The following is a 12,099-nucleotide window of genomic DNA, read 5'->3' on the forward strand; positions in this document are numbered from 1 at the left end:
ACACGGAATCTGGGAAAACAAGCTTAGTAGCCTTTTTTTCAGCAAGATGGATGTCATTGTCACCATTGCTCTCGAGGCAATTATGTTTTTCACAACTGCCCAGATCTTCTCAATAGGTTGTAGCTCGCAATGGTAGGGTGGAGTCTTGAGGATTTCATGTCCACCATTCTCCTGGGCTATTTTACTGATAGAGAAATACGACTCATCAGGAAGAGCGTTAACCAATTCCATAAGCTCGTTTTTGTTCAGTGCTTTTCCATTTTCCCTTGTTGGAATAACAATCTCCTTGCCCGTGAGCCACTCTTTGATAGTTTTCACAGTGTCGCTCTTGGTTGGTTTCCTGTTTTTCTTGTGAAAGTGATATGAAGCGCCATCAAGATGGATTTTACAAGGGCCAAGTCCCATCTTATTGAGATTCTCACAAAGTCGCTTAAAGATACTATCGAACAAACTAGCGTTGAAGTTTCCATGATAATCGTGATCTGTTGCCACGACCCCTGCATTCCTGATCTCCTCAGGTACGTCATCCCACAGTTCAGCCTCCTGCTCTTGGCCTTTTTTTGATTGAGGCTTTGGTCCCTTTGATGGCCAAACATACACGCTATCATTAACGAATTTGCCTTCAACCTTTTTAGCAGCTTCATCATAATATACAATGAAGGCTGCAAATATAACCATGATTGGTTTCCTTCCTGCATCGTTAATGACACCACCGCCACTTTGCACCCAACGTCTTGCTGCAGCATGGTCAATGTGGCAGTAAGACTCGTCCAAGAAGACCTCTGGAGTCCTAGGCACCCAACTGCCGTCTACTAGTTTTAAATTCTTAAGACGGCGCTTCAGGTAAGTAGCTCGGAAGGCAATATTCTCCTTGGAGTCGTGCAAAAAGTTCTGTCGGATCCCTTTGCCCCAATACAGTCCCATTTTACGGAGGTCGCGAGTGATTGATCTTGCTGATCTGTCGATTTCAAAGTCTTCTTTCAGTTGGTTTGCAATTAAACCCGCAGAATTAGGAGTCCCGCTCTTGTTTGATTCAACTATGATATTCAGCACCTTCGAGTTTAAATCCCCGTCCGCTTCTTTTTTAGGGCGTCCAGTTCTTCCTCGCCCTGTCATTTCGACGATGCCTGTTTGTGCATATTTAATTGCTGCCACACAAGTGTTTCTCCCTACACCCATCAGAATCGAAAGGTCCATTGCTCTGTTGTCTGTCTTCTTAAACCAGTCTTGGACTGCTGGTGGCGCATTCATTATAGCATTATATGTATGAGCTATTATCGCGTATTCGTCTTTAGTAACGGACGCTTTACTGCGTGTAAATGCCTTTTTTCTCTCTCCAGTTTGTTTGTCTGACAAGAATGGATTTAAATCGAGGGTATTGGGACGCTCACCGAATTGCTCTAATGAGGTAGAACTCCTTGGCTCGTTTCTGGGAGGAGTAATCCATTGATATTCGGTAGGAGACCTAATAGGGGAGAGATCGGCTTCAGTGGGCAGTTGTGGCGATCTTCGAGGCGGAGTGAAGGGTGTGCCTGAAATCATTTGGTCGATATTTCCTTCGCTATACCAACCACCAAGATCGTTGTATGAGAGTAGGTTATTGATATCAAAAGGGAAAGACATTTTACTATCTGAAGATTGCGAATAAAGTAGGTTGACAATGAGGATGAGATCGAGAATGAGATTGAGAATGATGTTGCCCATTTCTCGCAAATTCTAATATTTCTAATTAAAAACGAAGATTGAATTGGTTTGGTGGCCATGCATCTAATTCATTCCTTCTATTCAAAAAATATATGCATTTTTGTCTTCGTACGTAAATTTTTATTTTTCAAATTTTTAATTCAAATTGAGTATTGTAAAATATATCCAGTTTATGACTTTTTGGCGAGGACTCCATAAGCTTTCTTAAATGGTTGAATTGAAATTGAATAATCTACTGCTCCAATACTCTACAAGCGGCATAAAAAAAGCAATATAAATTTAGGGCACTACCAAATGCCATCTTTAAAAAAAAACTTTCCCATTATTTTAAATTTTTAAATTAAAACCATATCTCATCGCATCCATTCCTTTTCATTTTTCAAAGCACCACATCATGGCTCGCCGTTCACAGTTCTTTATGGAATGCTCAGTCGAACACTGGTCAGACTTGGCCATGTTTATCTCGTACTCAGTAAAAAATAATCCTTCTGAGCCACCAGAGAAGCATCTGAAGTTGTATCAGTCTTCTCTTCGTGCAATATTGAAAGATTCAGCTTCGCCTGTGGAGCAAAAGGATATCGCTGAGAAGCTGGTCGTTGAAGTGAAGGTTAGTGAAATGAATGTTGACATTCCTTGCAATCTAAAAAGTAGTACCATTAAGTAATTCAATGATACAGCTAGAGCACATGCGAAGCGCGTGGGAAGCTACTGGAGAAAAGTCTTCGAAACGGAAGGGGGATGGGACAGAGGGGAGGGTCTCGAGATTCGCCGAGCCATGGCTTTCCTTCCTGTATCATTTGAGAGCTAAGGTATTTTTCTCGCCTCGTTAAAACAAGATGTATTGAGATATGGGATGAAAACACATTTTAATCTTTAGTTGTGTTGGTAGGTGAAAGGACAGCCTCAAAGCACCATCGTTAGGTCTACAGACCATCTGAGCAAACTGCATGTTAATATTTATGACTTTGTCTACGCTCGTCTGTCTCAAAAGGAACAGCTGTCAAGAGTGGTCGAGCTTGATGTATGGTATGTTTGCTAAATATTTTTTATTTTATTTTATTTTATTTTATTTTATTTTATTTTTAATATTGCCACAAAGGTCAATTTGCCAAACATGGTTCTATTATGTGAACATACGTAGTGTTGCACTTTCCGGAATTATAAACGCAAGAATGCAGGATCCTCAGATTTACTTTGATATAGGCCTATTGAACGAGATTCGAGAGAAATGCGTACAACTAGATTTCTCCGATCCCAGTAAAATTGATGGACTAGAAGAGGCAATGGAGGAGCTAAAAAAAGCAGCTGAAGTGACTGAAGAAGATGGAGTTATAAATTTAAATCGACTTTCAGATAAGATGAATGAGTTGATGGTAGTGAAGACTGAGATCCATGGTGGGATCCGCAAGGCAATTTTTTCTGCAGTTTATTACCTGTAAGTTGGTTTCAGAGATGACTAAACCATTTATGGATATAGTTCTACTTAGGCGAAAGGCGAAGGACTTAACAATGTTTTTTGAATAACACTAGGGCGTTGAGAAAGCCGAGCTCGTCGATGTCAGAATCCAAGGTTGTTTCCATTTGGGAGTTTGTTCTAAGTTGTTTCACTGGCCATAACCTGAATTTTGAAAGGTAGGGGAGTGACAATTGGCGGATCCCATGAAGATAGTTACTATGGCTTGGAGGAAATATACTGATATTACACTCAAAATATATTTATTAGTGGGGAGCTTGTTAGCAAAGCATCCAGATACCAGAGCGAGATCCTCGGAGAAGAACTGAACACGGAAACCACCACCTCAGTTTACGGGAAGAAGGTCGATCTACAGTTACGAATTGAAGATGATTTAGAACTGAACAATAGTGAGTTCAAGAAGTGCTCCACTTCTCAACAGAAGCTTGATTGCCAGTTCAGAAAAAATTTATTGATCAACCATTCCATGATGCTGCATTTGGAGGACAAGATTGGATGGTCCTGGGAAGATTCGCATTTATTAGCAATGGATGTTCATGGTAAGTAACATGATAGACTTTTATTTACGGAAATATATCCATCATCATCCACCTTCTCATCAATCAATTTGTGATAGGATGGACAGCAACTGTTTTCTGCTTGAAGCGCATGGAGGATGTCTTTGTCTGTGATTTAGTGACAGACCATGCCCTCGTGTTGCCCCACTGCAACACGTCATGGAGCGAGTTCCTTTTGGGCAAAGGCGAGACGATTGCTGCATTATGGAATTACTCGGTAGGTCAATGTTATATTACAGAAGAAAATATCATTCAAGTTCTCATTACGAATACCATCAATGCTTTAATAGAAATACTTGGAAAGCTTTGTGAGAGATGCTCGGAAGATGAAGTTTAGGCATGAAAACAAGAAAGCCACGGCATATCGTCGTTCGATTATATGCCAGCCAAAGTCTTTAGGACAATTTACAATATTTCCCCCAACAAAGTCCCGTTCAATGATGGATGCAAGTTGTAGCCTGACTTCCAGCAATTCAATGAATGAAGTATAATAAACAGCATGGGCAAGATAAATAGAATATATTTTTAAAATACAACCTTTGAATCAAAGTTTAATCAAGAATGAAGGCTGATCCAATGAATAATTTTTTGAATTGAGGTTATTTTATCCAATTTAAAACTTGAACATTGTAACAATGAAATGTGTAGTTTTTTTGCTCCACAAAAAGTGGGGCATTGTAATGCATGATATGCGTCGCATCCTAGCCATAACAAGGGGTTTTTGTTTGCGTCGCAAAAAGAGAAACATTGTGATGCATGATTTGAGTTGCGCCTTGCCATAACAGAGGCTCTCTGTTTGCATCGCAAGCAAAGAGGTATTGTTATGCATAATATTCGGCGCATCATTAGAGACGCTTTGTTTGCGCCGGGAAAAGTGGCATGAAGGGAGTCGCAGTTTAGTAGCGGCAAGAAAGAAAAGTATAAAAAGATAATTTGCAACCCTCAACACCCCCAACAATCAAAACATTAACTCACTCAAATGGCAGCAAAATCCCTACCACACCAAATAAAAACAAAAAACACTCCCATTCAGAATGAACTGGACAAACCGCTTGGTGCGCCTTTATCAAGTGCTTGTCCATCATCAGAGGCAGGCCCATCCTCAGAAGCAGAGACAGATCCATCATCAGAGGCAGGCCTATCCTCAGAAGCAGAGACAGATCCATCGTTAGAGGCAGATCCATCGTTAGAAGCGGGCCCTGCAAAGATTGGAAACAATCAAGGTGCAAAGTCATTAGCGGAGGAAAGCTTTCCATCAAATCCTGACAAAAAAGTCCACTTTCTAGAGCAAGAGCTTCCATCCCTAGTAGATTCAGAAACAGATGAACGCTGGTCGAGTAGATCTCTCCTTACGGTGCGAAAGAAAGAACTCCGATTCTTTTCACAAGCCATCGTGAAACAGTACAAGAGAATGTTGGACCCTGAGGCGGAAGAGGGAGACCGAAAAAGGGCGAGGCAGACGCTCAATGACCTGGAAACACGAGAAGCAGTGACCCAAGCCCAATTTCAGATCGAGCAATTAACTCGATATTCTGAGCAATACCATCAGGCGCTGACAGAACGACGCGCAAAAATGCAATAGAAATGTAGAAACATAGAAATAAGAAAAAAAACGAAAAGCATATGTTATATTAATAAAAACTTTCAGTTGTTGGTTGTTGCTACAGTATATAGTCCTGAGCCTATAAAAGACTTGTAATAGTAGTTTAATAAAAACACCTTTTGTCTTAATCCCTGGAAAATAAGACATGCTGAAATTTATATTATATAGACTAGGAGTGTTAAATTAATATCCTTTTGTACGTGTACATATGTACGTGAGATCTAATATGCATTTAGACGAAATACTAGACGGGCGACCCGTGGCTTCGCTCACGGTCGCTCCAGTCTAGGCTTTGCCTCGTGAGGCTCATTTACCCTCGTTGGGGTTCCAATAAAATTGAACGTTTTTGACACAAAGGTTTCTTTTTTATTTATTAGGTATTAAATATTAAAGTCTTTTTTTTTTATTGACATTTTGTTGTTCTTCAAACAAAAGAGTTTCTGCGTCGGCTCGCTTTTTCAATAGATCATATAAAGCGGCATGGAAACGAAGGTTTTGGGCAGCCCACGGGGCGGTAGCATCGGTGCCTCTCGGCGTGCTTACTGTTTCTTCAAGTGAAAGCGAATGAACAGAGAGTTGATCTTCCCGATCTGATTGATGGACGGGGCGTGTAGGAGAGAGCGGTCGAGAGTGAAGGGGAGAGCGAGAGCGAGAGCGAGGAGGATGTGGGGATTTTTGGCGTGGGGAAGATGGCTTTAGGAAGCTCTGGCAAGGGGAAGATGGCTGTAGAGGACTCTGGTGAGGGGAAGAAGAGTGCGTGGGAGATAGGTTTCTGGGGGGGGTCTGGCGGCGCCGCTTGTTTTGATCGTCGTGTTGTTCCTGGTCGTCGTCGTCCCAATTAAGCGAACGCTTTTGAGATTGGGGAATTGTATCAAGGCTATCATCATCACATGACTGATTGAAAAAAAAAAAAAAAAAAAAAAAAAAATTATTACTTTGTCTAGTCTTCACGTACAACCATATGACTATGATAGAGGCTGCCTTTACCTGGGAAGCAGGAGGGAATTGGTCGATTGAGGAGGATGAGGGCGAAAGTATTGTCTAAAAGAACGATACCAAATTCTCCTTAGTGTTAGTCAATTATAACTCTGATTCTCTGTTGATACCCAAGACTCAAAGTTAAATAGAAACTTACTTCACTGGTATTTGGGGTCAACACAGGTACTTTTACAGAGATCGTCTGACGACCTTGAGAACTTTTGGCAGTCTTGGCAGGCTTGGAAGTCTTGGTAATGGTGGAGGTGGAAGACATAATGTATGAATGTACGTGTGTGAGAGCGAATGAGGAGTGTGTGTGAACTTTTTTTTTGTGTGTGTGTGTGAATTTTTGAAAAGAAAAAAAAAAAAAGAGGAAAAGATGGAAGAATCTAAATTTTCAATTACAAAAACTGGTATCACAGATGACGTTTACTCTACAGAGATGTACAAATACACTTCTACTATTACAAAGATATACTAAAATACAGATACGCTAATTTACACTGATCATACAACATGTACACTAATTTACACTGGTCTTACAGCTATATACAATAAATAACATTTCGGCCGAGTCGTGATGATGGATACAGATAGAGCAAGGGTAGTAAGAGCTGGAGATATAGATATCGTGGGAACAGCAAGGCATAGGCACAGTAGGAACAACAGAGACAGGGATAGTAGGGACCAGAGACAGAGGGGCGGCAGGGACTGAAGATGTCAGCGACTTTTTTTTTTTTTTTTTTTTTCAATCTTGAAGGACTTCTTGGTACACAATATTTCGCGTGTATTTACAAAGATCCCTTGAATCACCTTTGATAAGTACCTTCAAATGCTTGGGGTCTGTACAGCGAGAAAGAGCCACATAGAGCTGGCCATGACTAAAAACAGACCGTGGGAGGTATATGCCAACATTCTGAAGAGTTTGCCCTTGAGCCTTATTGATGGTCATGGCGAAGGCAGGTTTCAAAGGGAATTGGCGCCGCTGGAATATGACTGGAGACGATCCATCATCAGTTGCATTGATATTGATTCGAGGGATGTAATGGATCGCTCCTTTGAATATTCCCGTCATTATTTCAGCTTCGATGACTTTGTTTCCAAGTTTATGCACAATGAGACGCGTACCGTTACAGAGACCTTCCTTTGGGCTCAGGTTCCTTATGAGAATGATGGGCTGACCGATCTTTAATTGCAGTATACTGGGAGGCATTCCGGGAGGATTTAAAGAATTAAGAAATTCCACAGTGTATGTTGCTGCTACTGGGTCGTCAATATCAGGGATGGAATCTTGCCCATGATAGACCTTTGGAACGGTATGACTTGAAAATATCTCTGTTGCCAAATTGTTGAGCTTGTTGACATCCTCATTAAGTGTAGATAGAATAGCGCGCCCTTCCCAGTAACTTAGTGAGGGATTAGGATGAGCCTGCAAGTATGGGTATATCTCCGCAATGAGGTGCTTTTCATCAGAGTTATTAGGGTCAGGCTGCGTAGAGCTAAGAATACACTGTTCAGGCAGCTTGATGTAGTCGTTCTCTGGCCCAATCTGCCTTGTAGACTCTGTTCCATTTCCTACTCGAAGCAAGTAATCAATGAAGCCTTGAGCCTCTGGATTTGAGGAGCATTGTAAAATTCTCATGTTTATGGTGAGTCTTAGCGTTTTCACATCTCTCCAGAATGTTGATTTCTTCAAGCAAGCGTGCACAATATCTCCTCTTGACCCATTTCTTACAACAGGAAGCACTTGACGGAAATCCCCTCCAAAGACCACAATTTTTCCGCCAAATGGCGCATCAACCTTTGTGAGATCTCTTATAGTCTTATCAACAGCCTCACAAACATGGCGATGCTGCATAGCAGCTTCGTCCCAAAAAATCACATCTGTTTCTATGATCCTTTTTGCGATAACTTGCCCGTGCTTGATGTTGCAGGTCGAGTTCGGGTAGATAGGGATAGGGACCTTGAAAGCAGAGTGGGCAGTGCTTCCCGAATTTAAGATTAATGCAGCTATTGCTGAGGAAGCTACCACAATGACTTGCTTTCTTAAGATGCCACGGATATAATCAATTGCTGTATTAAAGAGAAAGGTCTTTCCTGTTCCTCCGGGTCCATCGATGAAAAACAATCGCTTTGTATCCTTGCCTTTTCCGACAGCTCTTTTAATCTCAAGAAAAGCAGCCAGCTGATCCTGATTAAACTTAATAATATTGGTCTGGGCTCGGGTTGCAAGTTGGTCAAAAGTCTCTTCTAGATCATTGCTGTTTTGTAGGTGCAAATCCTCAATCTCTTGTGGCATCTCTGGAAAGTCAGCTAGACTGGAATCCATCCCTTTTAATATATTGTCGATCTCATAGAGGGCTTGTTTCTCAGCTCTCTGGCGGAGGAAGTCGTCGTACCTGTGGATATCACCATCATTATTATCATCATCATCCCTAATAGACTGACGTAGAGTATGAAGCTTGTCCTCAGAAAGGGCCGAAGCAAATTCATCCCATAGACCACGAGGTTGAGAAATGTTGCAATGGTAAAGGAGCATTGAGAAAAGATGACGCAGTCTTTTAGGGAATTGAAACTGGCATGCTTCTCGAAGGCAGTCTCGCCATTCGCTGTCGTCTTGCATATAACCAAGCGCTACAGCAGCTTCCCTAAAGGTGCCAAAGAGCCTATCATCCACTTTGCGGAGACACTCAAAGCTTTTTGCTCCCTTTTTGTGCAAAAGCAAGATTCTGAGAGAGAAAAGCTCACGGTCTTTAGGATGAACAACATACATTCGGGTTACCGTCTTGTCCTGCCTGTCATGTATTCTTGGTATCCATATTGGTGCCTGACCTTTTTTAGCTTCCCATCTGTAATGCAAGGGTATCTGAGGGTATGTATACTCATTTGCATCAGGATCTCTCCTATTCAGAGCAAACCATCCCATGAGCTGACTATTGGTATTTCGCTCGTCAAGCAGTGCGGCGAGGTTGTCGTCTTCACTAAAAATAACATTTTGATGGCCCTCGAGGTGGACTTGAAGACGTATGACTGTGTGTGACAGATCAAACATCTTGAACGCAAAGATCCTCCATATTGATTCACAAGCAGAGATATAGCGTGCATCCCAGTATTCCTTGATCTCATCGTGAGACTGTAACTGCTGCTGCTGCTGCTGCTGCTGCTGCTCTTGATCATTTCCTCCAACTACAGTCACCCTTGCACGATCTTGTCCCTTGTGCACATACTTGTACAAATACTTTACTGATGTGATTGAAGAACAAATCTCGACATTTATATGAGCGTTGTACTTCGTTAATAAATAAGGATTGTATGGCACAACCCAATGATTATCGACAGCGAAGTCGATATTATTGCGGCGGACCATATGTGCCCCGGTATCACGTCGCCTATAGAACGGATAGCCATCTTCTCTTAGAACTGACTCCGCTAAGAGTTGCCGTGGGTATTTCTTGGTGCAGACATTGGACTCCATACAGGGAGATTTGATTCCAGGACCGCAAGGGCCATGGATCATTGTCGTCATCATAGTTTTGTACAAATTAGGGTGTCTAAGCGGGTCAGGGATCTCAGCGCAAACGATGTTGTCAATATCCTGAGCTGTACGTGGCTTATCTTCTTCGTCTAGGGTCAGTAGGATATGAGCGTGTGGTAGTCCTCGCTTTTGGAATTCGGTTGCAAGACAGTATCCGATAACTTTTCCAAGGACATATTTTTCAGTAAGGTCATGCATAAGAGCCTCGAGCTTGACCTTGAATATCCTATCCAACAGATCGGGACGATCATTTGGGGTCTGTCCAGCATACCCCTGTCTTGCAATTTCATGTTGAATCTCTGGCCATTGTGGATTGCAAGTGAAGGTAATAAATAGATCCGGCCTAGCTACATGTTGAGTCATAGCCATTGAGTCTTGGAATCGCTGTTGCATATCACGAGGTCCTCCAGTAATGGAAGAAGGTAGGATGATACTTTTGCCAATGTTAGACGCTGATGATACATTATTATCGTGGACTGCATCAACGATGCCCTTATAAAGATCTGCACGAAGCTTTACTTGATGCATTTCTATATATCGAAGTCGATCGCTCATAATTTTGCACTCTTGGTCGACGCAATATTGATGGCTGAGACGACCAAACATCCAAAAGTAGCAACGGTTATCTGTGTCGCTCATTGGTTGTGCTTGCAATCGATAAGAATAGAACTCACGTGCAGATATCCTCTTGTCAGCGTCAGCGTCTTGCCCATGTCGGTGGTAACAATTATAGGTCCAGCCAAGATCGCCCTGGGGATGAAGAAGAACGTATGCCAAGGGATCGTAGGCATCTTGTGTTTCAAAGATTCTTTTCAACCCTGTGCCCTTACTCTCGACAATAATATCTCTGGGATCGGTCGCGTTTTCTTCGCCAGGGAGCAAAGCAGCAATCTCAAAAGAGGAGGGTAGATCATATTGTCGGCGACTTCGGTCACTTTTTAAAACAAAGCTCTTCTCAAGGACTGCATGGCCGCCCTCACGCTCGCGGATGGTTTTTGTAGTGCTGAGCGAACGGATTTCTGCAATCTTCCAACCACTGCTGAATTCTTCTTAAGAGGTCTATCCTTAGATCGTTATCAAATATTTCTCTCCGACGGATAGCCTGTTCATTAGGGTCGAGGAAGTAGATCTGTGCAAATTTTGCTGGCTGATTGTCTGGAGGTAACAAAGACCCGATCTTGTGAACCACCGTTCCGTTGATCCGGAATGTATATACACCACTTTTAGCATCCGCAAGTTCATGGTCGTAGTTGGCGCCCATCGAAACATACGAAAGTGAAGAGTTGTACTTTCTGATGTGGGACTGGAAGTGGCGGCTTTCCTCAGAGTTGCCACTAATGAGGTTAAGTAGCTGAGGAATTGGACGAAGTTTAGGGAGCCTGATTTTGTTATTCTTACAGCAGAGCGAGAACTCTGGTTCATGGATGGTGGAGGCTTTAAGACGCTCTTCAAGCCATAAGAACGCCTTACAGTGCCTGCATTGGGTCATTTCATTAATCGTAAGCCTGTGTGAGACAGGATCGATGCTGTTGCCAGTCACCATCTCTTCACGAAATTCATCTATTGTGACATAAGCGATGCCTCTTGAATTGATTCTGGCTCTGTGTCTATAGGGAGGGGTGCTGAAATATACATTTATGAATGAAATAAAATAAAGCTGATAATTTTTTTTTTTTTTTTTTTTTTTTTTTTTTTGTACCTTATTGAAAATTGCCCTTAGAAAATAATAAGTACTTACCGGAAATCAGTCTCAGTTTCTGCCTCTTGACGGGAAGCTCGATCCCGGCGTTGCATATCTTCGCGGACATTTAGGGCTTCTGAAGATTGATCTGCCGGTACAGCAGCCCTATATCCATGATTTTACCAAAAGACGTAGTTAGTATCCAATAGTCATAGTCTTTTAATATATATTAATATATATATACTCATATTATTCATATATATTAAGATTTATTCAGCCATCTCATCTAACTACCTATTTTCAGGCAGAGTGGCTCGGATTTGAATGTTCTTTGGATTGAGAGGACATGAACTATGTGTACTCCTTGAGTGCAAAATGCTCCCGCATTTGCATGGTTTATTTGCTAATCTGGGGTCGGTGTATGGTATTATTATTATGTACATAATGATATATATAGTACAATATGATAATAATATATAGAAGAAAATAGTAGTGATAATAAGCTTGTAAGTGCGTAAACGTTTATACCACATACAATATTTAGTATCATATTGTATGGCTTAGCAA

General features: G+C 41.7%; 1 protein-coding gene across 1 annotated transcript; it reads left to right on the forward strand.

The window, feature by feature from the left end:
• Positions 1–2,098: 2,098 nt before the first annotated feature.
• Positions 2,099–5,434, forward strand: BCR41DRAFT_398568 (hypothetical protein; the record flags this gene model as incomplete). The annotated part of the gene is made up of 8 exons (XM_022028975.1): positions 2,099–2,311; positions 2,594–2,730; positions 2,846–3,139; positions 3,235–3,336; positions 3,428–3,717; positions 3,855–3,952; positions 4,769–5,224; positions 5,384–5,434. 8 exons carry the CDS (start codon positions 2,099–2,101, stop codon positions 5,432–5,434), a joined length of 1,641 nt encoding a protein of 546 aa, XP_021879112.1.
• Positions 5,435–12,099: the final 6,665 nt, after the last annotated feature.

This window comes from Lobosporangium transversale (genome assembly GCF_002105155.1).
Source record: "Lobosporangium transversale strain NRRL 3116 chromosome Unknown BCR41scaffold_32, whole genome shotgun sequence".
NCBI lineage: Eukaryota > Fungi > Mortierellomycota > Mortierellomycetes > Mortierellales > Mortierellaceae > Lobosporangium > Lobosporangium transversale.